The following is a 24,464-nucleotide window of genomic DNA, read 5'->3' as shown; positions in this document are numbered from 1 at the left end:
GCCATTAGTTGATAGGTCTTTTGGTCCTGTCAAAGCCTTTAACACCAGGAATTGAGTAAGTTTCTTTTAGTATTCATTGCAGCAAAGGGGAACATACACCGCGAGGAACCAAGGGAGTCTCAGTACCAGGGTGTTCTAAACACTATTATAGTATCTGGACTTTGCATGATTTGGGCAAGAGGGTTGGTGGTGGCAATGAAAAAGTTGATCATACCTTTAAAATAAAGTCTCAGTGTTAATAAATATAAGTCATTCTGGATCATTTAACCCAGATATTGCAATCACTAACCAGATCAGGTATGAGTAGGAGAAACAGTTGAACATTCAGTCAGAAACAGTTAACTCTCACTGCTCCTATTCAGCACTGTGCTGAATTGTACAATTAATTGTGCACTGTACCTAGCAAGTTTGGTAAGATAAGAAAAAGAATAAAACATGTAAGGACTGCAAAGAATGACACAAAACTGCCATTGTTTGCAAATATTATTTGCATAGAAAACCAAAAAGAGTACAAACTTTGAGTACAGTAAGATTGCTAGTACAAGCTCAATTTACAAAAATCAATAGTTATCTTTCATCAATAATGAGAAAATGTAATTTTAAAGAGGTATTCCTTAATATTTCCTAGAATAAACCCTTTATATATATATATATATAAATGCATACAAAAGGTGCCAAAAATATATAAACCCTTTATATATATAAATGTATACAAAAGGTGCCAAAAGTGTATATATATATACATATATATGTATATATATATATATATATATACTTTTCTACTCACTTTTCAAGGCCAATTCACTGTTTCTTCAGTGAAGTCTTGCCGCCCTGCACTGTGCCCCTGAAGCACTCAGCACTAAATTCCCTATTTAGTCATCAAATTTCTTCATAACCAGTTATTACTATCTCAGTCTCCTCTGCTCTTAGCTGAGCTTGGTAAGGACAGAGATTGTCATTCATCCCTGTAGCTCAGGTGACCATGGAGTTCTTGCATGAGAATACAGCGAGAATAAAATGAGAACTAATAATATTGGCTATTATTTATTGAGTGCCTACTATATACAAGGTGCTGATAGGCCTTTATGTATTTTGTTTTAGTTTATTCATTTCTGACACAGACCAAATGTTTGAATGTATGCATGTCATGGACGGGTAAGACGCATGTCATGGACGGGTAATCAGAGAAGAAAGGAGAGAACACAAGCAAAGGCCAGGAGTTGCTGCATGACTGCTGTTCTGGAGGAGTGGTTCCTCTAGCAGAAGAATGGGAAACCAGATTGGGAATGTAGGTGGGACAGATTGTGGAAGACCTTCAATACCAGGCTAAACAGTTTGAATTTTTTTTTCCTATAGAAAATGGGAGCCATTGAAGATTGATGGCATTATCAAAGCACTATTTTAGTAAAACTGAGGTAGTAAGTGTGTGCACAAAGATTGAAGTAAAGTGTCTAAAGGTAGGGAATCATATATAACAGGGAGACCATTACCACAGAACAGTCATTGGAACCACTTGGCATAGTGCAAAACCAGGGCACATGGAATAATTAGATTTGGTGAGTTCTTGAGAAAAGACTTCTTAAAGTAGATCACTACAGGATAAGAAAATATTTCCAGTAGGACCCATAAGATGTGCAAAAGTAGACAAGTGGAGACTCTCATTAAGCAAGCCTAGAAGGTTTCCACAGCTGGAGCTCAGAAGTGTGCCATGTGGCTGGCAGTTAGATGTGCATCTGGGCAGAGGTGAGGGAACTTGAAATGAATGTTTCTGGTAAATAATGCATAGGCATAGAAGCACGGGCCAAGCAACAAAAGCCTAGGCAGCAACAGAGCACAGGTCTCTGGGGAAAAGACGATTCCAACCCCAGCATGGAAACTGGCATTCAGATTGTGTCCCCATCCCAGTCTAATTAGACTCAAAACAGTGACAGGTCTGAAAGTCTACAAATGTGGCACAACATTGGAACACCAGAAGCACATTTTTCAACCCTTCCCCAACAAATAATATAATGCAGAGGGAAGAGAGACGTTCTCCCTCTTATCAAGAGACACACTCTATGGCACAGTGAAGGCTATAGCATATCAGGGCTGTGATGTGCAAAAACGTAACGAGATATTGAAAGACACCCCAGTGCTCAGTGGAGCAGCCCTAGGTGTCCACAGAGGGTGGGATACCCAGCACAGCACAGGTAGCACTCATCAGACCTATGGACAAGTGGGGTGAAAGGGTTCAGAATAGGCCTCCCCAACATGTGCCGCTTTGGCCTGTGAATTATTTTGAGCTGAAGGCACTTGAGACCCTGTGGGCTCAAAAGAAACTCTTACCTCTCCCTTAAAGAATTTAAATTTAGACTTTGCCCATAATCAGAGTAATTACCAGAGATAACATTTTATGACCTATCTATAGGCCAGGGAGAACCTCTAATTACTGAACATCTGTTTTCCTTATCATCCTCTGAATGACCTTCCTCCCTTTTGAAGCCCCAAGGTTCCTTACCTCAGTGCTTGCTCAGAATGTCATGACTACCTCATTTTCCCTTTCTGTTTCTGAACCTGACGCTCTCGTGTACGTAGGATTCCCACACATACACATGTAATTAAATTTTGTTATTTTCTGTTGTTAATCTGATCTGTCTAATGTAGATTTAATTATTAAACCAGCTGAAAGAACCTAGGACAGAGGAAAGTTTCTTTCTCTCTCACAGGGAGCACTGGCAAACTTGATAATGGTGAATTCATTTACCGAATATAAGCCAGACATTCCCTGGAACCTACCAGACATATTTGGAAGTGTGTGTGTATGGGGGTGGGGCATTAATATGTAAGATATGTATGTGTCGGGGACAGAGCCAGGAGTGCAGTTATCAGGCTCTCGGCCTCACGTGGAAAGGTGCTCACTCGGGTAGTAGATGGCCATCAGCTGTGGCTGGTTGGCCGTCAGCTGTAACCACTGAGCCGTTGGCCACTAATATAACTGCCATGGCTACGCTAGCAGCAAATGGGGGCTAGCAAGAAGACGGTGGCTGAGCTAGCAAGAGCGAATTGTAGTTAGCAAGTGGGGTTGGTTGGCAGAAAGAAGTGGACGGCGGGTTGTGGATAGTGTAGCTCCTGCTTCCTGTGTGTCCAACCCAGCCTCCAGCGAGAATATAGTGGTGTGACTCCCCTATCTATGGCTCCGTGGGTGTTCCTTTTTGGCCTCACCATATCCTGTGTTCTTATGTGGGGAGCGGGACCCCAGAAGAGACCCTGCAGGCCGCCCCGCGTGACAGTATGAGTCACTGACCTGTGAATTGGTATTATTAATGTTACTTCATTTATTCTCAGAGACTTGTAGTTTGGTGCAAAATTCAGGTTACGAAGTAGTAGCCCTTTTCCATAAAAAGATCAGCAGAACTGGCCTGGAAGTTTCCTTGGAGAATACCATTAATACAATTAATATAACAAAGGGTCAGAAGGTAGATGACCTTGAAAGGCATACTGAAAAATAAAGAATGAATTCAGAAGACACTAGCAGATACTACAAGTTCTTGAGCAGGAAAAAAAGTGTTACAGGTTTCTGAAGTTCATTCTGGGGACTGAGTATTAAGATGGACCGAAAAAAAGACAGAACAGACAGTAGAGCATAGGGATGATGATTACTGGTTTTGAAGTCTGAGCCTCTTTTCTCTTGCTGGCTATGTAACAGTGAATTTCCTCACAGAGTTTCAGCAAGGATTAAATAAAATGATATATGTAAATAGGTATAGTCTGGCGCCTCAAGAAGTGGTAGTGACAGTATTGCTTGTTTAAAGTAATAAGGGCTTTGAATATGGGATGATAAATGTAAAGAAAAAGAGACACAGCTAAGAAATTTTTCCAGAGGAAATATTGGCGAATTTGGTGATTGCCAATGGGTGATCGTGGGGACAGAGCCAGGAGTGCAGTTTCCAGGCTCACGGCCTCACGTGGAAAGGTGCTGACTCGGGTAGTAAATGGCCATCAAATGTGATTGGATGGCCATCAGCTGTAGCTAGTTGGTCGTCAGCTGTAACCAGTGAGCCATTGGCCACTAATATAACTGCTGTGGCTACGCTAGCAGCAAATGGGGGCTAGCAAGAAGATGGTGGCTGGCAAGTGTGGATTGCAGTTAGCATGGCTGAGTGCAGGTTGCAGATTACAGACAAGTGGATGGCAGGTTGCGGATAGTGTGGCTCCTGCTTCCTGTGTCTCCAACCCAGCCACCAGCGAGACTATAGTGGTATGACTCCCTTATCCATGGTATGGATCCCCTATCCATTGGTGATCTTTTTTGGCCTCACCATGTCCTGCATTCTTGTGTGGGGAGCGAGACCAGAGACCCTACCTGACACCCTGCGTAACAGTGATCTAGAGAGTGAATATTATGGGCTGAATGTTTGCCACACCCCCATCCCCCAATTTATATATTGAAGCTGTCAATGTAAGAACCAAACCTATACCGAATTTTTTGAGTTTATTTGAGCTAAACTAATTGACATATGCCAGGGAGCAAGATTTCAAATGCACAGGAGAATGACAGTTTTGCAGTTTCTTTTAAGCAAGGCGGGGACTGGGTTACAGGATAGTTAAGAAAGACTATTTGTTCTCCTTAGGGTGGTAAAATCTTAGAAGGTGTCATATTAACCTTTCTTGTCTCTTCCTTCTATCAAGCAGCCTCCTGTAATAAATTTAGGACATCTCAGAATTTTCCTCTTGTCAAGCCAAAAGAACCTAGAAGGGTAGATAAAACGTTTTCCTCCCCCCCAAGCTCATGTAAACACATAATGAGATGGCGACCATCTGCTAGCCAGGAAGTGGGTCCTCACTAAGAACCAAGTTGGTCAGCACCTTGTTCTTGTACTTCCCAGACTCCAGAACTGTGAGAAATAAATGTCTGTTGTTTAAGTCACAATGCCTATAGTTATTTTGTTATAGCCGCCTGAGCTAAGACAGTGAAGGATCAGTAATCATGTCTCTAGCTCAGGTGTTCTTCTCATTTAATTAATCTAGGATGGGACCTAGGCGTCCATATATTGAAGTTTCCTCATGTAATTCCACTTTGCAGCCAAGTCTGGTGCACTAGACTTGAAATTTCTTAGGGTACAGACTGATGTCTTGTTTTCAAATTCCCAGAGAACCCAGCAAATTACTGAAAACATGGAAGTTACTTGACCTTTTATTGCAATGAATGGTAATGGGGTAATTGGTAAGTGGTAAAAGAAGATAATATGGTTAGTATGTTAAACTTCAGCTTTGACTGCATAGTCAAGTAAACTCATGCTGAAGATAACTGGCAATGTGGGAGTAGAAAGATACATAGAATGCACACATATGTATTTGGGAATCATGTAAGTGCATGTGGTAGCTAAAATAAAGAACATCCATGTATAGTGTCAATGTATGAAATGTCCAAACCTGTAGAGAATTTTTATAGCATTTATTTAAGCCAAATTGATGATATATGAGGTCTGACAATTTCGTGAACTCATCCTAGAAAAAGTGCTACACACCTCATTGCTGAATATCACTATGGTCATCTTTGAAGTACTCCCTTTGGGAAGCTATGCAGTGACACCAGCATCTAGCCCACCCTTCAAAGCAATTTTGGAACTCTTTTTCTGGAATGGCCATCAGAGCTGTCATCGTATTACCCTTGGTGTCCTGAATGTCATCCTAATATTTTCCTTTCAAAATTTCCTTTATCTTCGGGTAAAGATAGAAATTTGGGGGCCAAATCAGGCGAGTAGGGAGAGAGTTATTTGTTTACTGGCTAAAAACTCCCTGACAAACAGTGCCGTGTGAGCTGGTGCATTGTTGTGATGCAAGAGCCATGAATTGTTGGTGAAAAGTTCAGGTCATTTTCGTCTTAACTTTTTCATGCAGCCTTTTCAGCACTTCCAAATAGTAAATTTTGGTTAACTGTTTGTCCAGTTGGTACACATTCTAATGAATAATCCTCTGATACCAAAAAAAGTTAGCAACATTGTTTTGACTCTTGATTTAGACTGCGGGAACTTTTTTGGTCATGGAGAATTGGCTGACTTCCATTGTGCACTTGGATGCTTTGTTTCATCATCAGTGATAACACAGCCCAAAACATCGTCTTGCCTTTCCCAAAGGTCTTGGCAAATGTCAACTCTCCTTTGCTATTGTTCATTGGTGAGCTCCTTTGGGAACATTTTTGCGCACATCTTTCTCATGCCAAGATTTTCAGCTAAGATTTTCCTAATTGTTTCTCTGTTGATGTTTACTTAGTCTGCTATGCTAAGTCAGTCGATGATTTTGATGCACAATTTGATGAATTTTTGCAATGTTTTCATTAGTTCTGCTCATTACTGGACGCCCTAACCTCTCTTCATCAATGACATGTTCTCTCCCCTCAGAAAAACATTTAATCCATTTGTACACTGCCGTTTTCTTCATGGCATTATCCCCATAAACTTGGACTAACATGTCCCTGATTTCACTTTCACTCTTGCTAAGTTTAACAAGAAATTTAATGTTTGTTCGTTGCTCTAATTCAAGCTCAAGACATTCTCATGATGGCACACAAAAATATGCCACAACAATGAACGCCACTCAGTAAGACACCGCCACACATCGTCACAAACACAGCTGTGAGACACTGATATACCAAGGTTATGAAACCTCACTGAGCTTTTTGTACAGTGCTGCCAATGTAAGTGTCCAGTGGCGAGTTCGTGAACTTAATTGTCAGACCTTGTAAACACCGAATGACCTCAATTGTGGTTAAGAACAGTGAAAATTTATATCAAGCAAAAGGGAACATAAATTAATTTGTATGTAGTAAAAATCCAGTATCTAAAGCACACAAAAATTACCAAAAACATCCTTAGGAATTTCCTAAGGATGGGAATTCTTTTATTCTACTATTTCCTTCCTTCATTTAAATGTTTTTTTAAAAAAACAAACTTAAAAAAGTTTGTATTCAAACTTTAAAAAAGAATTTTATTTTCTTGTATTTCTTATTCTGACATTAATTTTTCAAAATTAATTTTTAAACTGCTTAAAAAAAAATCAATCTATAACCAGTTCTTCCATTTAAGGTTTTCATGAGGAAAACCAATACCAATCACCACAGTACCATAAACCAGTAAAATGGTTACTTCTACGGGAAAACCGCACTCCATTTTGTAAACAGTTAACCTACAAACTCTTTTGTTCATTTGCAGCCAATAGGAGATCAGTGACAGAACCTGAGAAATGGTAGGAATAAGTCTGATGGTTAAAGGGCTAACGCAGATTAATTCAAGAAGTTTGGCAATAAAAAAGAGTAGCAACCCAGGCTATTAAAATAGCAGGTTTTAAGTGCTTGAACATATTTTCCAGGTAAGTTCTAAAATTTCTAAATCCTTATTAATTTCCATATACTCAGATCTTTGGAACCATCTTGTGGCCATATCAGGAACTGTGTTTTAGGTGAGCTGATTAAGCGTTTTTAATTTTCAAATTCATTTAAAATATAAAAAGGTTATACATCATAAAATATTAAAAAATAACCTTAACATGTTTTAATATTGGACGGGTGGCTCAGTTGGTTAGAGCGCGGGCTCTGGGCAACGGAGCCAGTTCGATTCCCACATAGGCCAGTGAGCTGCACCATCCGCAACTAGAATGAAGTCAATGAGCTGCCACTCAGCTCCAGGGTGGCCAGATGGCTCAGTTGGTTGGAGCACGGGCTCTCAACCACAAGGTTGTCGGTTCGGTTCCTCGACTCCCACAAGGGATGGTGGGCTGCGCTCCCTGCAACTAACAATGGCAACTGGACCTGGAGCTGAGCTGCGCTCTCCACAACTAAAAATTGAAAGGACAACAACTTGACTTGGAAAAGTCCTGGAAGTACACACTATTCCTCAATAAAGTCCTGTTCCCCTTCCCCAATAAAAAGAAAAAAATCACTGTTCCCCAATAAAGTCCTGAAAACAACCTTTAGAAGTGTTCTTTTCTGACTTCCAATTTAAAATAGCAAAATAAGCACCTGCATTTGCTTCTCCCCTTTCTCAGGATCTCAGAAAAACGGACAGTAATGTGGTACAGCAAGGGCAACATTGGGAAGAAGGCAGTTGACCAGAGACTGTAGAAACTCTAGAAACAGAAAGTACATGGAACCATACCAATTTGCTTACCAATCATTTCCACAACACACCAGGAAAAAGGTGAAGACAGAAGCTGGCGAAGCCCTTGAGAGGCTCCAAGACAAATAAAGCAATATAAAGGGAAGGAATGGGTTATGCAGCAGCAACTCAAGTAGCGAATTAGACGGCCCCCTTTTAGAAGAGGCGTTCAGTGTAGACTGCTCTCCCCACCTGCAGCAGCATCCATGCAGACACCTAAGCTCGTTGCCGCTACAGAGCTGAGCTGTCCCCATGGAATGGGAATCTTATTGCTGGGGCCTGGGACTGTCCCCTGTGGGATGGAGAGGTTACAGTCTCAGCCGGACCACAGCTGTTACTGGATTATGTCTTTAGGTAGACAGCCGAAGAGCCAAGAGTAACATACTTACCTTTTAATTTACTTTTTGAAAACTCAACATTTTACTTTTTTCACATTTCATAGACTTTCTGGCATAAAATTTCTTTTGGAACTTATATTATTTTTTACATGGCAGGGGGTATAAATTCAGGAAGTGTACAATTTAGTTTATAAAAAGTGACATAGTATTTTATTGGAAGTAGGTTGGCCCATGAACTTCTTTCATTAACCTGTTAAGCAATGAATGTTTCCATGGTTCAAGCTATGTGAAAATCAATTGGCCCATTACCTTTTTCCTTTAAAAATAAGTTTAGGAGTTAAAATGCCAATTTGAAGACTCACTTATTTGATTGTACTATACTTCCATCAAATAAAAACAATGGTCTCAGAGTAGAAACAGTAATAGATGTGAAAACAGATTGAGTGGAAAAAAGAAAGAAGCAGGAGAGGTTGGTGAAGGAAATAATAAAAGGAGCATTTAAAAATTTTAATATGTGACCCAGCAATTCCACTTCTAAACATTTATATAGTAGCAAATATAAAAAGCGAAATACCTATATATTATGATTATTTCCTTGTTATTTTGTATTCTGTATAGTAGGGGTTAGCAAACCTTTTCTGTAAAGGGCCAAAGAATAAATATTTTAGACTTTGCAAGGCACATGGTCTGCTGTAACTACTCAACTCTGAAGTTGAAGCTCAAAAGCAGCAATGGCTACATTCCAATAAAACTTCACGGATACAGAAATGTGAGTTTCATTCAGTTTTTACATCACCAAATAGTTGCTTTATTTGCAACCATTTAAATGTGTAAACACTGATCTGTGTTGCACAAGATTAGCCCATGAGCTGTCATCTGCTGAGTACTGGTCCATAGCACCCTCTTTTGTGAGGCTGCACCGTATCCCATTCTATCATTAAAATATTGCCCTATTATAAACATCACTAGCATGAACATTTTGTTTTTGTAGTAGTTTTATACAAATCCCTGTTTTCTTAGAGGACAAATATCTAAAGGTGAATTATTGTTTCCCCGAAAATAAGACCTAGCCGGACAATCAGCTCTAATGCGTCTTTTGGAGCAAAAAGTAATATAAGACCCGGTCTTATAATAAAATAAGACCGGGTCTTATATAATATAAATATAATATGATATAATATCATGTAATATAATATAATACCAGAGTCAAATACTGGGTCAAAAAGACATGCCAAATTCTAAGCAACACTTTCTTTGACTTTTCTTATCTCCCTTGTCTTTTCTTCACTTCTTCCACTTTCTATTTCATCCTCTTTCAGTTTTAGTTCTTTCGATTTACCTCTTTTGCCTTCTCTTTTTACATACCAGGCCAGTGGACGTGTGATTGACCCAAATGATTTTGTCGCACCTACTCAACTGAAGCTGAGAAAGCCTGTAGAGTTGATGGTGTTGCTTTCCCTACTTTCACTGAGTTTACAATGAAAGATGAATTACTCGACTCAGTGTGAGTGCACTGGATTGGCAGAATACAGATGTTATAATGACACACAAATGAAAGAGCAAACAACAGGACTGTAAATGTTTCCATCACCGTTTATAAGGAAGGAAAGCTTAAATGTTAGATTCTGTCTGGACTGGGCTTGTCCTCTGCTTTGCTGCCGACCATGATAAACATGATAAACCACAAAGTAAACTACTTCCTATATAGAGCACCCCAAACAGATGCACATTAAATCTTAGTTTTGTTTTGTTTTTTTTCCCCATGAAAACTTCCCTGATTAATTGGTCATCCTTGAAAACAACCTGAAATGTATACAGCCACCCTGTATTAGTCTGCCTAGGCTGCTGTAACAAAACACCACAGGCCGGGTGTCTTAAACAATAGAAATTCTTTTCTCACAGTTCTCAAGGCTGAAAGTCCAAGATCAGGGTGCCAGAACAGTGAGGGTCTGGGGAGACGTCTCTTTCTGGCTAGAAGACAATGGCCTTCTGAGTGGTCACATGGCAGAGAGAGATAGAGAACAAGCTTTCTCGTGTCTCCACTTACAAGGGCACAATATATCCCCTGATGGGGGCCCCATCTTCATGACCTCATCTAACCCTAATTACCTCTCAAAAAAGCCTTGGTATATAAAATGCAGACCCAAAATGTGATTTTGTTATACGTGTATAGCACATTTCTGCTAGGTAAAGTCAGTTAGATGGAGGACAAAAACCGTATTATTTCACTCATATGTGGGATATAAAACAAAGCAACAAATGAACAAACAAAACAAACCAAAAAACCTCATAGATACAAACAGAATGATGGTTACGAGGGGGAGGGGGGTGGGGGGAGGATGAAGAGAGTAAAAAGTCAAATAAATGGTGACAGATTTCAGGTAGTGAGCATACAACAGAGTACATAGATGGTATATTATAGTTGTACACCTAAAATTTATATGTTATTAACCAATGTTACCCCAATACATTTAAAAAGAAACCAACTTAACACTAAGAAAAGATGGAATTTATTAGGTGTGCCAAAAGTGGAAAATACTTAGCATCAGATGCCCACAGATTTGTTGATTTGTTCAAATGTAAATAAAAAAGTACATGAAAATCATATGAAATATTATATAGTGAGTAGTATGTCATTGGGTAAGACGTAAAACATTAATATTTTAAGCTCTACAGAGATGAACACACCCTACAATAGGAAAAAAGAATCACTTGACTTTCACACATATTTTCATGACTGTATTAATACTGAATAGCACAGGCTAGGTCTGTGGTTCCCAAACTTTGCTAACACACTGGAATCACATGGGAAATCTTTAAAGAATACTGATGCTTGATTTCCACAACCAGACATTGTTATTTAATTGGCGTGAAGGGGGACTTGATCTTTGGGTGTTGTAAAAGCTCCCCAGATGATTCTAATGTGCAACAAAATTTGGGAGTCACTGGATTAAGTTATCCTGGGGGATAAAAAGCATCTCCAAACTCTCAGTGGCTTAAAAAAAAAGAAAGTTTATTTCTCATTCATACTACAAGTCCAACATGAAGAGACCTACCAGGTACGACAGCGCTTTCTCAACTCCAGGCCTCAGGGTCCATCACAGCAGGGGGAGGCATGAAGAATCATGCATTGGCTCTTACATGTTTTTGCTCAGAAATGACACACTTCACTTCTCCCTAACATTTCATCGGCCAAAGCAAGTCACTTAGCCATGCCTTACTTCAAGAGGATGGGTTAGTACAATTCTCCCACATGCCCAGGAAATGCAAAACAAAAATATCAGAGTAGTATCTGCCATCTTTTTAAAATCTATATTGAATACTTAATGATTTCCCTTGGTGCTAAAGACTGAATGTTTTCTGTCACGCCAAAATTTATGCTGAAACTTAATTTCCCAGATGATGGTATTTGGAGGTGGGGCCTCTGGGAGGTGATTAGGTCATCAGGGCCGAGCCCTAATAAAGGGACTAGTGCCCTTTATAAGAGAACCCAGAGAGCTCCCTGCCCCTTCTTGCTGGCACAGCAAGATGGCCATCTATGAACCAGGAAGTGGGCTCTCACCAGACACCAAATCTGCAGGTGTCTTGATCTTGGACTTCCCAGCCTCTACAACTGTGAGAAATAAATCTCTGCTGTTAATAAGCCACTCAGTCTATGGTATTTTGTTGCAGTTGAACTAAGCACTCAAAGGACAATTTTCCGAAACTTGCCTTGTAAATTAATAAAGGACTTCTTGAGTGAGGAACTCGTAACAAAACCAAAATCGATTAAATTTAAAAAGTCTTTATTCATTTATATGGTAAATACCATCCCTTACTAAAAAATAATGACATCTGTCTTTCAATAGATCAAGCTTAGCTAGAAAAATCCATGTGTCTCTTTTTTATATCATATGTTGAAATGGTAGAGGATGCAGGATGCAAAAATCAATATAATAGGCATCATTAAATAATTTCATACATACGCAGAATCTTAGATAAATGGTTAAAATTATAGGTGAACATAAAATGTGGGCACATGGATATTCCGTACACGCCAATGAACTTAACAGAAGATGTTTACAGTGATTTCTGGTAACCAACTTGCTTTCTGTGAATCTTTAAATACCCAATTCCAAATTTTCCAGCTCCTGGAGAAGGGCTTTCTCTTTCTGAATTTTCTCCAACTAGAAAAGTTTAAGACAATAAAGTTATTCAACAGGAAATAAAATAATTACTGGATCTATAGTCAAAATAGCAAAGAAGAAAACATTTAGAGAGTATTTCTGACACTTTATAAGACCCACTGGTAAACCCAAATTTAAAAATGCATATTAGAAACAAGTTCTAAATTGTTATCTGGTATGAATCAAGGGGGCAAAGGACAGAAGCTGTCTTACTACATTCCTTTAGGTCCAGTAAATTTTCCATTCTACACTTGGGCTTAAAAGTGCTGAGGAAAGGAGGAGGAAAAGGTGCAAACAGGGTAGTGCAATCTGAGATATAGGAAGGAAGAAAATCTTGTATTTGTCTAACATAATAAATTGCCTTGATTTTCAGCAGCAATAGCGCCTGTTTGGAATAGCAACTGTCTCATTAACCATGATCTACATTATGTCTCCTCCTATCCATCCCTGTTTAAGAGTAAAAACTTTAAAAAATATATGGCACGTGATTTTCAAAAGAAGTTTAAATCTATGTGCTCCCTTACCCAATTAAACAATTGCTTGTAAGAAAAAGGGAAGGGTAGTAGTGATTATGAGCCCAAATGAAAAATGCAGAAAAGACCTGATTTTTTTCCAGCTGTTTTCCAGTTGCTGCTTGTTCTTTCAGCTGTTCGATTGCTTTCAGTTTCTGCAAACATCAAATATGTTATGAGTCAAGAGGAAGGAACAATGTTATTTTGGAATGCAAATTTTCTTATTAACAACTCAATCTTCTGAATAAGGAGAATCAATTATCTTACATTTGTATCAAAAATAGTTTGTTAAAATGCTAAGGTGAATTATTTTGTAAAATTAATTGAAAATTTTAAAAATAAATAAAATATGCTCCAACTCTGAAAATAAAAAAATACGGGATTTAGTAAAATATTTTTCAAGCTTGTAATTGTTATGAGTTTATGTATACGTATGTGTATATACATATACGTGTCAATATGTATACATACATACATATATATATATGTGTAACTATATCACCAATTTCACCATTTATTTTAGCACCTCATTGTACCTGGATGATATCTTTAGTTTTAAAAGAAACTTCATAGTGCAGCCCAGGGAAAGCTCTAGAGACCTGGTTTTACCTCCACAAACTGGTTGTAATTTGACAAGTTGATAAACTTCTTTTTGTCTCTGTTTCCTCATCTTTAAAACTGGGATAAAGATCTGTTCCCACCTATCTTACACTGTCTAGTGAAATACTGAGTATAAAAGTGTTCAGCATATTTCTGTACAAATGTACATTATTTCTTATTACTCCAAAAATCAGTAATAAAAAGACTAAGAGCCACTAAACATTTTGTGGATAGAAATTAAATCAGCACCATTCCCGAGTTAGAGTATTTTGTAGAAAGCAATGATGAGAGCTGCTACAAAAGTCTTAGATTCCTGTCTTTAGGTATTTAAATATTGTTTTATATGATTCTCACGTATTTCTTTCAATAAACATGTCTTATTTTCATTTAAATCGCTCACCTTCTTTAGGTTCTTGATTTTTTTGTCTCTCTCAGGGTCTCCGGAAGTTGACTGAGGCACAGTCTTTTGTGCTGAGCTCTCTGGGGCAGGGGTAGGTGCTGAATCTGGTGAGCTCTTGTCACTTCTTGCTTCCTACAGGAAATATTTTCAAACATTCAATTTTCTAAAATGAAAACATTAAAGTACTTCTACCAAAAAAGCCTTGGTATATAAAATGCGGACCCAAAATGTCATTTTATGTTTTATACTACAATTTATATAAAGAAAGGATCTAAACTGAAGGTCTCATAAAGTATGCTACATTGTTCCATAATAAATACAATGCAGTTTAAAAAACAAAATCACAGTATGAGACAAAAGATTTTTACTCTATAATTGTTATTGAGAACACTTTGTTAGATCTAGAATTTAAAGTAACCTAACAATAAATTTTTTAAAAATATTATGTTAGTAATATTTTAGTATAAATTAGTAATTTAGTAATTAGTAATTTAGTATTTAGTAATATGTTAGTAGTATAATGAAAATACAAATGAAAAGAAATGAAATGACCTTAGCAGAATAAACTAGGAGATTTCTGTATCAGCCAATGAGCATTCAAAATTTCTGGATCTTTTGGGAGATTATATGAATGTTTTGGAAATGTGAGAGGCTTTTTTTTTTTTAAAGATTGGGGAAGGGGAACAGGACTTTTATTGGGGAACAGTGTGTACTTATAGGACTTTTTTCCAGGTCAAGTTGTTGTCCTTTCAATCTTAGTTGTGGTGGTGCCGTTCAGCTTCAAGTTGTCCTTTCAGTCTTAGTTGTGGAGGGCGCAGCTCAGCTCCAGGTCCAGCTGCTGTTGTTTAATGCAGGGGGCGCAGCCCACCACCCCTAGCGGGACTCGAGGAGTTGAACTGGCAACCTTGTGGTTGAGAGCCCACTGGCTCACGTGGGAATCGAGCCGGCAGCCTTCGGAGTTAGGAGCACAAAGCTCCAACCGCCTGAGCCACCAGGCCGGCCCGTGAGAAGCTCTTCCAATTAAGGTATGTGAAGTTTCACTCCTCTGATATCCTTCCAAACTACAAGTGTGTATGGTCAAGTCCAGGTAACGGATGATGCCACAGGATAAGTCCTACAGAGACTTATTTATAACCAGATCGACTCAGCTCTGCAACAAAGTGCCATGGAAAACTTTTGTCCTGAAAGTACATTGCTCTCCATGTGATCAGACCTCTGATGACCTTTCTAGCCTCATCCCTCCTCACCGAGGAACCACTGATTCTGAACCACTCTGATTTCCGCTAAGGTGCTGTGAACTCTTGTTTCCCGGCCTTTGCACTTACAACTCTTTTTTACTGTTCCTTGTGCCTTGAATCCCTTCCGGTCACCTGGCTGACCCTACTTATCCTTTAGGCCTCCCAGCAAATGACCCCACCTCCCAAGAGACCAGATTAGTTGTACGTGTGGTATGTATCCCTATTGCAACACGACACTGCACTATCCCCCATTAGATAGTACCTGAGGTTTCCTTATTCCTGTTCTACTTGTGCCCCCAGCATAATACACGCTTTACTGCACATGCTAAATAAATGAAAGAGCAAAGACTGACTCTCCTTTTGTAATTATGACAAGATGTATGTTTTGACAAGGGTGGGGGGGGAGTTAAGTCTTTATTGGCCTAGAGATAGAGCTTCTACCTCTTCTTCATAGAGTTCCCAGTGGAATACATGGAACCCCAAGAATTCAAAACCTCTTACTCAGAATTCTGGGTGGAATACTCTGAATTCCCAAAGCATCCCAGGGGAACATGGTACAGGGTATCGCTCCTAGATAATCCAAATCTAAAAATGTCTGCTTGAGAGTGTTTAGAGAGTATAAATTAGAGTCACCTTTTCTTTTTAAAGTCATGTTGGTTATACTTTTTTTTGTATACTCCAATGCAACAAACCTTAATTCTATGTGAAAGCACATTACTGAGTGCTTTAACAGAGTATTCAGAAAGAAACTATTTAGTTTCTACTCTTAAGGAGCTTATAAGTACTGATAATGTCGTTTTGTATTCTTCATAAAATTAAAGAAGAGTGGATAAAAGCAGAAGAGATACTTTACCTATCAAAATTTACTTTTGACATCAGATTTAAAAGTTTTTTAAATTTAGTTGTTTGTAATGAATTGGGGATCTTAATTTTTCTATTAGGAAGGAAGAAGGTTAATGTTACAAATGTGAAAAACTATTAAAGTTAAGTGAAGTATAAAATTTATTTTTCTTTCTTTTTTTTTTTAAGGAGGGCGCAACTCAAAGTAGACCATGCGGGGACCGAACCGGCAACCTTGGTGTTATTAGCACCATGCTCTAACCAACTAAGCTAACCAGCCACCCCCCAAAATTAATTTTCTACCATATTGTAAATAACCGAGAATAAGTTAAAATGTCTGCATTATTATACGTAAATTCTGGCCATTCTCTGGAAAGAATATGTATATGGTAAGATTAAATTCTTAGTTTCAGTTCGTTTTGGTACAGCTGACAAGCTTATAAAACCATCACCAGTTTATAAAAGTGCTTGGTTAGATTATGTACATCTGACTTCTTTATCCTTGGTTACTTACGTCAGAGTCAGGGCTGAGAAGGTGTGGTCAAGGTGAGATACTGTCATGGACCCTTTACCTGTGTTCTATCACACAACCAAAATTTTTACTAATTCCAGCCAGTTGTCTCAAAGTGCACAGTGAAAGGATTATCTTGCAAGTAGAAAATCTTTGCCGGCGCCGGCCCGGTGGCTCAGGCGGTTAGAGCTCCATGCTCCTAATTCCGAAGGCTGCCGGTTCGATTCCCACATGGGCCAGTGGGCTCTCAACCACAAGGCTGCCCGTTCAATTTCTGGAGTCCCGCAAGGGATGGTGGGCTGTGCCCCCTGCAACTAGCAACGGCAACTGGACCTGGAGCTGAGCTGCGCCCTCCACAACTAAGACTGAAAGGACAACAGCTTGACTTGGAAAAAAGTCCTGGAAGTATACACTGTTCCCCAATAAAGTCCCATTCCCCAATAAAATCTTAAAAAAAAAAAAAAAGAAAAGAAAACCTTTGCCACCACTGGGAAAACACGAAAAGAGCGACTCCATAAATAACGGGTCAGTAATATCATCTTTAGTAAGTAACACACATGGGTAATTGCATGGTTGGTTGTTTTTGTAATCATTATGGTTTACAATAATGGCATAGATTATTTTTTCAAAACAACCAGAAGGGTGGCCGGATAGCTCGGGTGGTTAGAGCGCGGGCCCTGAATGACAAGGTTGCCGGTTTAATTCCCACATGGGATGGTGGGCTGTGCCCCCTGCAACTAAGATTGAAAACGGTGACTGGACTTGGAGCTGAGCTGTGCCCTCCACAACCAGATTGAAGGACAACTTGGAGCTGATGGGCCCTGGAGAAACACACTGTTCCCCAATATTCCCCAATAAAATATTAAAAAAAGCAAAATAAAAAAAAGAAACCAACCATAAGGGCTCTCTCTCTCTTAAAGTCCAAATATTTTAATATTGATTTTTCTAAATAAGAAATACTAATTCTATGAACACTGACCCAAATTTTATGTGCTCAAATACCAGAAAAACATACAAAATAAACAACTAATATTTTATTACAAAGGGACCTTAGCTCAATACCAGTGATGGTCATACTAAAAAGATCTGATAAAAGGAAGAATTATCACTTATAAACAGGATTCTAAGATGAGTGGGTTTTAGAAGGCCCTTAAATCTCTATTAGAAGGAATTTTGTATAGCCACTCTGGAAAACAGTATGACGGTTCCTCAAGATATTAAAAATAGAGCTACCATATGGCCTACCAACCCACTTTTGGGTATATACCTAAAGGAAACAAAATTATAATCTCAAGATATCTGAACTCCCATGTTCATTGCAGTATTATTCATAATAGCCAAAGTATGGAAACAACCTAAGTGTTCATCAACGGATGAATGGATAAAGATAATATATCTATACACACAGTGAAATATTATTCAACTATTAAAAAAGGAGAGATCCTGCCATTTGCATCAACATAGATGAACCAGGGGCATTATCCTAAATGAAACAAGCCAGAGAGAGAAAGATAAAATATGGCATGGTATCACTTTATATGTGGAATCCAAATAAAAGAAGTCAAACTCATAGAAACAGAGTAGAACGGTGTTGCAAGGGGCTGGGGGGTGGGTGAAGTGGGGAGAGGTTAATACAAACTTTCAGTTATAAGATGAATAAAGTCTGAGTATATAGTGTATAACACGGTATATATAGTGTATAACACTGCAGTTGATAGTACTGCAGTGTATCAATGAAATTTGCTGAGAGTAGAACTTAAGTGCTCTCAGCCCCCAAAAAAGATAAATGTGTGAGGTGATGGATGTATTAACCTGGTTGGGGGAATCCTTTCGCAATGTATATGTGTATCAAATCATCACATTGTACACGTTAAAACTTTTCTTTGTTAATTATATTAGAAAAAATATCAGCTATAAAAAAAATAGCTTGGGAAAAAAACAACGGACTCTTACCTACTAGTAATTATAAGGTAACACACAGGGCCCACAGAGGTCTCTAACCACAATGAGGAAAGGACAAGTTCTATTTTTACACAGGTGTAATACATGGAGTGGATCATTTTACTCAGAATGACCTAACTTGAGCTATGTTAAAGATATTTCTGGAGATAAAATATATTAACTACAAAAGAGCACACTGATTTTTTTAAACCCAGATTTTAGCAGAATATGGTTACATAATGCAATTCTACACCTTAAAACAACTGTCTACCAAAACACATAAGCAACCTAAACTGTCAGAATCAAGCATTACCCGCACAACCACATTGTTTGAATCTCAAATATGTCGTCACCGCTAATCAGATATTCCCAGCCCAGCTAATCTCACTATCACACCATCACAATTTGTCAAGTATTACACTAGTGTGGTTTTTCAACTACAAAATCATATAAAAATCAGTTTAGAACAATTCCATTGTTTGGGTACTTCTGGTGCTTAGATTTCTAATTGAATAATTTCCTATAGTAACACAATATTGCGTGACAAAATGGCTTTATAGTCATGTACTTTTTGTTCTCTCTTAACAAAAACATGTTTTCAAGAAAGCAAACACTTCACAAAGTCTCCATCAAAAAGGTCTATAGAAAATAACATACTCTATAATCCCATTAGGGTTTCAGGTTTTAAAGTCATGTCCAGTTTCCTTAATTTCACATTATATACACAGGAATACTTAAAAAATCATAGGCAAACACAAAAGAAAGACATTCTGACTAAGTCTAATTCCAACCACATTTTATAACAGTCAAATCTTTCGGACTTCAAGACTTTCAGGCTTAACGCTAATTTAACTGATTTTGTTTGTTTTGTTTTGAAGGGATTAGTGCCCCAAATACCTGCTTTGCAGCTTTCTTAGCCTCATGCTTCCTTTGATTTTTAAGGGCTGTTTTTGATAACGGCTTATCATTTCCTGGTTGTGGTTTCATATTCTGAGGTGGTTCCTCCTCGTGCTACGGAAAATGTAAAATAAACAATTTTGAAATAGAGTCCATGTTTTCAAAAACATATATTACAAATTATACAGATAAACTTATTTTACCAATTTATTTTAAAATCACTGGCAAATATTTCAAAACTCTGATTAGTAGTGGACACACTCCAACTGTCAGCATGGATTTAATGATGTACTTCCTATTAGTTGATAGTTATCTTTCAGATTATTTACCTGGCAAATAAGAGCTGGCAAAATTCACTTTGGTGTTGTTGAAACAATGGAACTTTTCTTAGTATTACCACTGACACATGATTCTTATAAAGTTAGACATCAACAACAGCTTCTTCTGCAATCTTTTTGGATCTGACTACTGCCAACAGAAACCCAGTTCCCTCATTTGTTTTCTTTGCACAAAGAATTATTTGCTAGACCTTGACTTGCAAAATCAGATACCAGAATTTAAAAACAAAAGCAAATAGAAACACTGAAACAGACTATTAGAAAATAGATGAAATAGGGATAACTGCATAATTATTAATCCAGGATTAACATAATAAAGAGGCCTACAAAAACCTAAGTAACTTGTCAGACTTTATGAAACCAGACAATTGATTCCATCATCAGATATTTATACAACCATCTATCAACTACGTTCCACAACAGGAAGGTGAATTAAGTACAGGATCAAGGAGGATGTAATATAGAACATGGGAATTATACTGTATGGAATAACCGAAATTTGCTGAGAGTAGAATGCAAATGTTCTCATAAAAAAAAAAAAATTAGTTTTATGGATCAGAGAATTAAAATATACACCAATTCAAAGTTTCTTTTGTGCTAATTTACACATATTTAGATTGCAGGATAGGCTGCGGTAAGTTACTCCTGTTTTTATCTTAGGTAACGAAAATTTCAGTACACTGATGGGACAAATCTAAAGCATACAATATACTTTCTTTTCTGATCTAATACAAATATCATAAATAGGGCTTAATTTGTTATATAAGTTTATATATATTTACAAAATAACTTAATATGACAAAAATGTTTAAACGGAACATTTCAGTGAAGTCAAGAAGTTAGAGATCACCACTACATTTCATGAGGACAGGTTGTTCTTTTGTTTTTTCGAGAGGGTTAGAAGTGGTATTATACAAGGGAGGCACAGGAGTATCTGTACCTTGGAAAAGTATTTACTTTCCCGAGAGCCTAATAATTAAGGAACTACATATCCCCATTTACTTGGAAGCCCCAGTTTATACCTACAATACCGTCACTTTTCTAATAACAGAAAGACTTACAGAGCAACTTTATTTCTTAACATCATCACGGAAACCCAGGTCATTTATAAATGCTTTCTCCTGAGCTCTGAAATGCTACCATTTTAAAGCAGATAAGAATCTGACCAATATTCTGGTCATAACTTTACAATAGAGGTGGGCTGATGGCCTAAGGAAAACAAGTGTTTTCTTTGAACAACAGCATTTTTAGAAATTGATAAATTTCACATAAGCATCCAGACTTCTTGTCTTAAAAAAAAGAAATCAAACATTTTGGCAAGTTGGGCCTCAAATCTCCTATGGAAACAAGCAGCTACTGCTGTGGGGTAGCCATGGCCTTCAAAGATGGCACATTCTCTCCCTGTTGCCATTCTCTCCCAGACATCATTGCCTTACATCACCAACCTGGCCTGACAGGCATTTCAATTTGAGCCAACGATCTACAAACCAATATGACATATTCAGTTACTTGTTTTAAACTAACTACTTTTTCAACTTAACAATATGAGTTGTCCACCCTTTTCAGCAATAGGTTCTCCACTGTTTCCACCCCTAGAGTGTATATTCCAATCAGGTGCCAAATAACACAAGAACCTGCATGAGGAAACAATCTAGAGAACTCCACACACTGAAAAAGCTTTTCCTACCAAAGCACTAAGACTTTACTTACCAGTTTGGAATTGGTGATTGGTTTATTTCTCAAAGCTGGGGGTCTATAAGCTGTTGCAGTTTTAGGTTCTTCACTGGGTAAGTCACTTGGAACTGCTTGGTAAGTTATTGCTTTTTTTGGAAATATTCCATCTAAAAATGGCTGCCAAGAAATCTGCCATAATTCTGCATTTGATGGCACATCATACTTGTGTAAGACAGAGCCGGTATAATGCCAAATCTTGTACCCATTATTAACACGTAGTCTGGGAGCACATGTGGCTGTTAAAATATGCTCACCATCTGGGCACCAAGCAAAAAATGTAGAATCAGAGGCCACTGGTTTAGAAATAAGTTTGTAGTTTTTAACGTCCCACACTTCCATTTGTCCCCTCAGATTTCCAAATCCAGCTAGAACTAATATATGTCCATGAGGGCTATAGTAGGCTGCATTACGAGGACCAGTTCCAAAGTCAAACACAGGGTCACATTTCAAGTTGAAAATTGTTGCTTTGGCAGGCATAAAACCATAAACAGCACAGAACTCAGTAGAACTAGAATTCCAAACTACATCATAAATGGGGCCGTTTTTTGCTAGAAAAAGAATACAAAACTCAAATTAGCAATAAACAATTACATGAATATATTTATTAGCACAAACTATAATCATATGACACTCATAAACATGTCAGACAGTAAAAAAATAAAAAAATTTCATGGTATGTCAAAAATTAAAATATTTTTCTGTAATATACTAGAGATTACTGTATTTCCCCGAAAATAAGATCTAACCAGAAAGTAAGCCCTAGCATGATTTTTCAGGATGCTCGTAATATAAGCCCTACCCCAAAAATAAGCCCCAGTTAAGATCATCAGCCAGACAGATGCATTTAGTATGTCCGTTGCAACACATGACGGACGTATTGAATTATAAAATAATAATATTAATATATAATTAAATATAAATAATATTGACATTAATACTTAAAATAAATGGTAACAAATTATAATTAAGTATTTGTAAATACCCAAGTGGGCGCCTTTGGACGAGAGGCAAACGCCTATGTAAACAGATGAACTCGAGACTTATTGCCGAATGACCACTCGGAGTACAGACACAAGGCATGAATAATGTGCACACTTGATAACGAACCGATGTGGTTGTGTCTAATATGAATTTTCATAATTCAGTACGTCGTGTGTTGTAACGATGTACTTAATGCACTCGTGTGAAATAAAAAAATGTTTTCTGAATTTTGGTGCCTGCAATTTTTCGTCGCTTTTGTGTAGACCATCATTTTTAATTGTCATAATTTTTGGTGCCACTACTGTCTCATACATCCTCAATTAACACTTGATTTAACGGCAGATTTAAATGGAATAATATTTGACCCCCAGACAAGATGACTGCAAAATGAAAACGCCATTCCATCAAGTACAAGAAAGGACTTGTGGAGGACTCCCGGGGCAAGAATCTTATGGCTTTCTGCAAAGAGAAGAAGTTGGATCTCCAAATGGTCTGAAAATGGTGAGCAGAGTATGATAACCTCAGTCAACAGGTGGACGAGGGAAATGCTAAGAAGCCCAAGTGTGGATCAGGTCGGCAACCATTATTTCCTGAACTGGAAGAAATCATCTGGGAATGGATTGCTCACAGGAGAGCAAAGGCTTTGGTTGTGTGCAGGGCTGATATTCAAGCATTTGCTTTTGCAATGGCACTACAGTTAGAAATATCCCCAGAAGAACTCAAAGCATCACAACACTGGCTAGATGGCTTCCTTCAGTGATATGAACTGTCTCTAAGATCGAGAACACTGTTCGAGCTGGAAGATACTGAAGTTATAAGTTATAAAACGTGCATTTGCATTCAAGTCCTTTGTTGATGGCATCGACTTTTCTAAATGCCAACTTTCCAACATGATTGCTACGGATGAAACTGCAGTGTTTATGGACCAAGTATCTCAAACGACAATTAATCAGAGGGGTGCCTTGTCAATCTACATACCCTCCACTGGTTACAAAAGTGCATGTGTTACCTGTATTTTGGCAATTCGTCTGGATGGAAAGAAAGCCCCACCTCTAATCATCACTAAGGGCAAGAAAGATAAAGTTGAACGTGTTTTAGGCATTTATGTTCTTAAAAACAAAAAAGCGTGGTGCACACAGCAGTTATAAGGAAGTGGGTCAATTTAATGCTGCCACTTGTTTTGCGAGGTGGCCAAAGCGGTCTGCTAGTCTGGGATTCAGCCAGCACTCACAGCACTAAAGACATGAAGAACTTCCTTGCAGAGAGAAGAATAGATCAAATTATGATTCCTGCAGGAATGACTGCCTGTCTCCAGACTCTTGATATGTCAATAAACAAGCCATTTAAGGACCACTTGCACATGGAAATCAATGACTACACTGAAAATAGAATAGAGAGAAATCAGTGTAGAAACTTTGTGAAGCCTAGCCTGCAAGAGGTCGTGACTTGGGTGAAGAATTCATGGGATAAACTCACTGACAGCTATGTTGTCAATGCACTATGATCAGGCTACATGGACAAGAAGTGCTCATTTAAGGGGAGCTCTATTGCTGGACATGAGTGATTGGGGACAATGGTTCTACAGGAAATGGAGTCGCAAGAAATTCAAGCCGGAATTCGGGGTTTGGAGAGTTATGACGTTCCAGAAAAAGACGACATGACTGTATTTGAATAAATGTAGATTTTTGTACATGAATAAATGTAGACTGTTATACTTGAATAAATGTAGATTGTTGTACATGAAAAAATAAGACATCCCCTGAAAATAAGCTCTAATGCGTCTTTTGGACTTTTGGAACAAAAATTAACATAAGACCCAGTCTTATTTTTGGGGAA

General features: G+C 38.1%; 1 protein-coding gene across 2 annotated transcripts in view; it reads right to left on the bottom strand.

The window, feature by feature from the left end:
- Positions 1–12,238: 12,238 nt before the first annotated feature.
- Positions 12,239–24,464, bottom strand: part of EIF2A (eukaryotic translation initiation factor 2A) — a 37,362-nt gene continuing 25,136 nt past the window's right edge. For both annotated transcript variants that reach the window (XM_033129131.1, XM_033129138.1), the window contains exons 10-14: positions 21,624–22,195; positions 19,576–19,689; positions 14,149–14,280; positions 13,238–13,303; positions 12,239–12,636 (exon numbers count right to left, since the gene is read on the bottom strand). In XM_033129131.1, the coding sequence (XP_032985022.1) occupies positions 12,571–12,636; positions 13,238–13,303; positions 14,149–14,280; positions 19,576–19,689; positions 21,624–22,195 (950 nt within the window). In that variant the 3' untranslated portion in view covers positions 12,239–12,570. The remainder of the gene's footprint in view (positions 12,637–13,237; positions 13,304–14,148; positions 14,281–19,575; positions 19,690–21,623; positions 22,196–24,464) is intronic.

This window comes from Rhinolophus ferrumequinum, chromosome 2 (genome assembly GCF_004115265.2).
Source record: "Rhinolophus ferrumequinum isolate MPI-CBG mRhiFer1 chromosome 2, mRhiFer1_v1.p, whole genome shotgun sequence".
Taxonomy (NCBI): Eukaryota; Metazoa; Chordata; class Mammalia; order Chiroptera; family Rhinolophidae; genus Rhinolophus; species Rhinolophus ferrumequinum.
The sequence above is the reverse complement of the archived record's forward strand: the minus strand, read 5'-3'. Positions and strand labels throughout refer to the sequence as shown.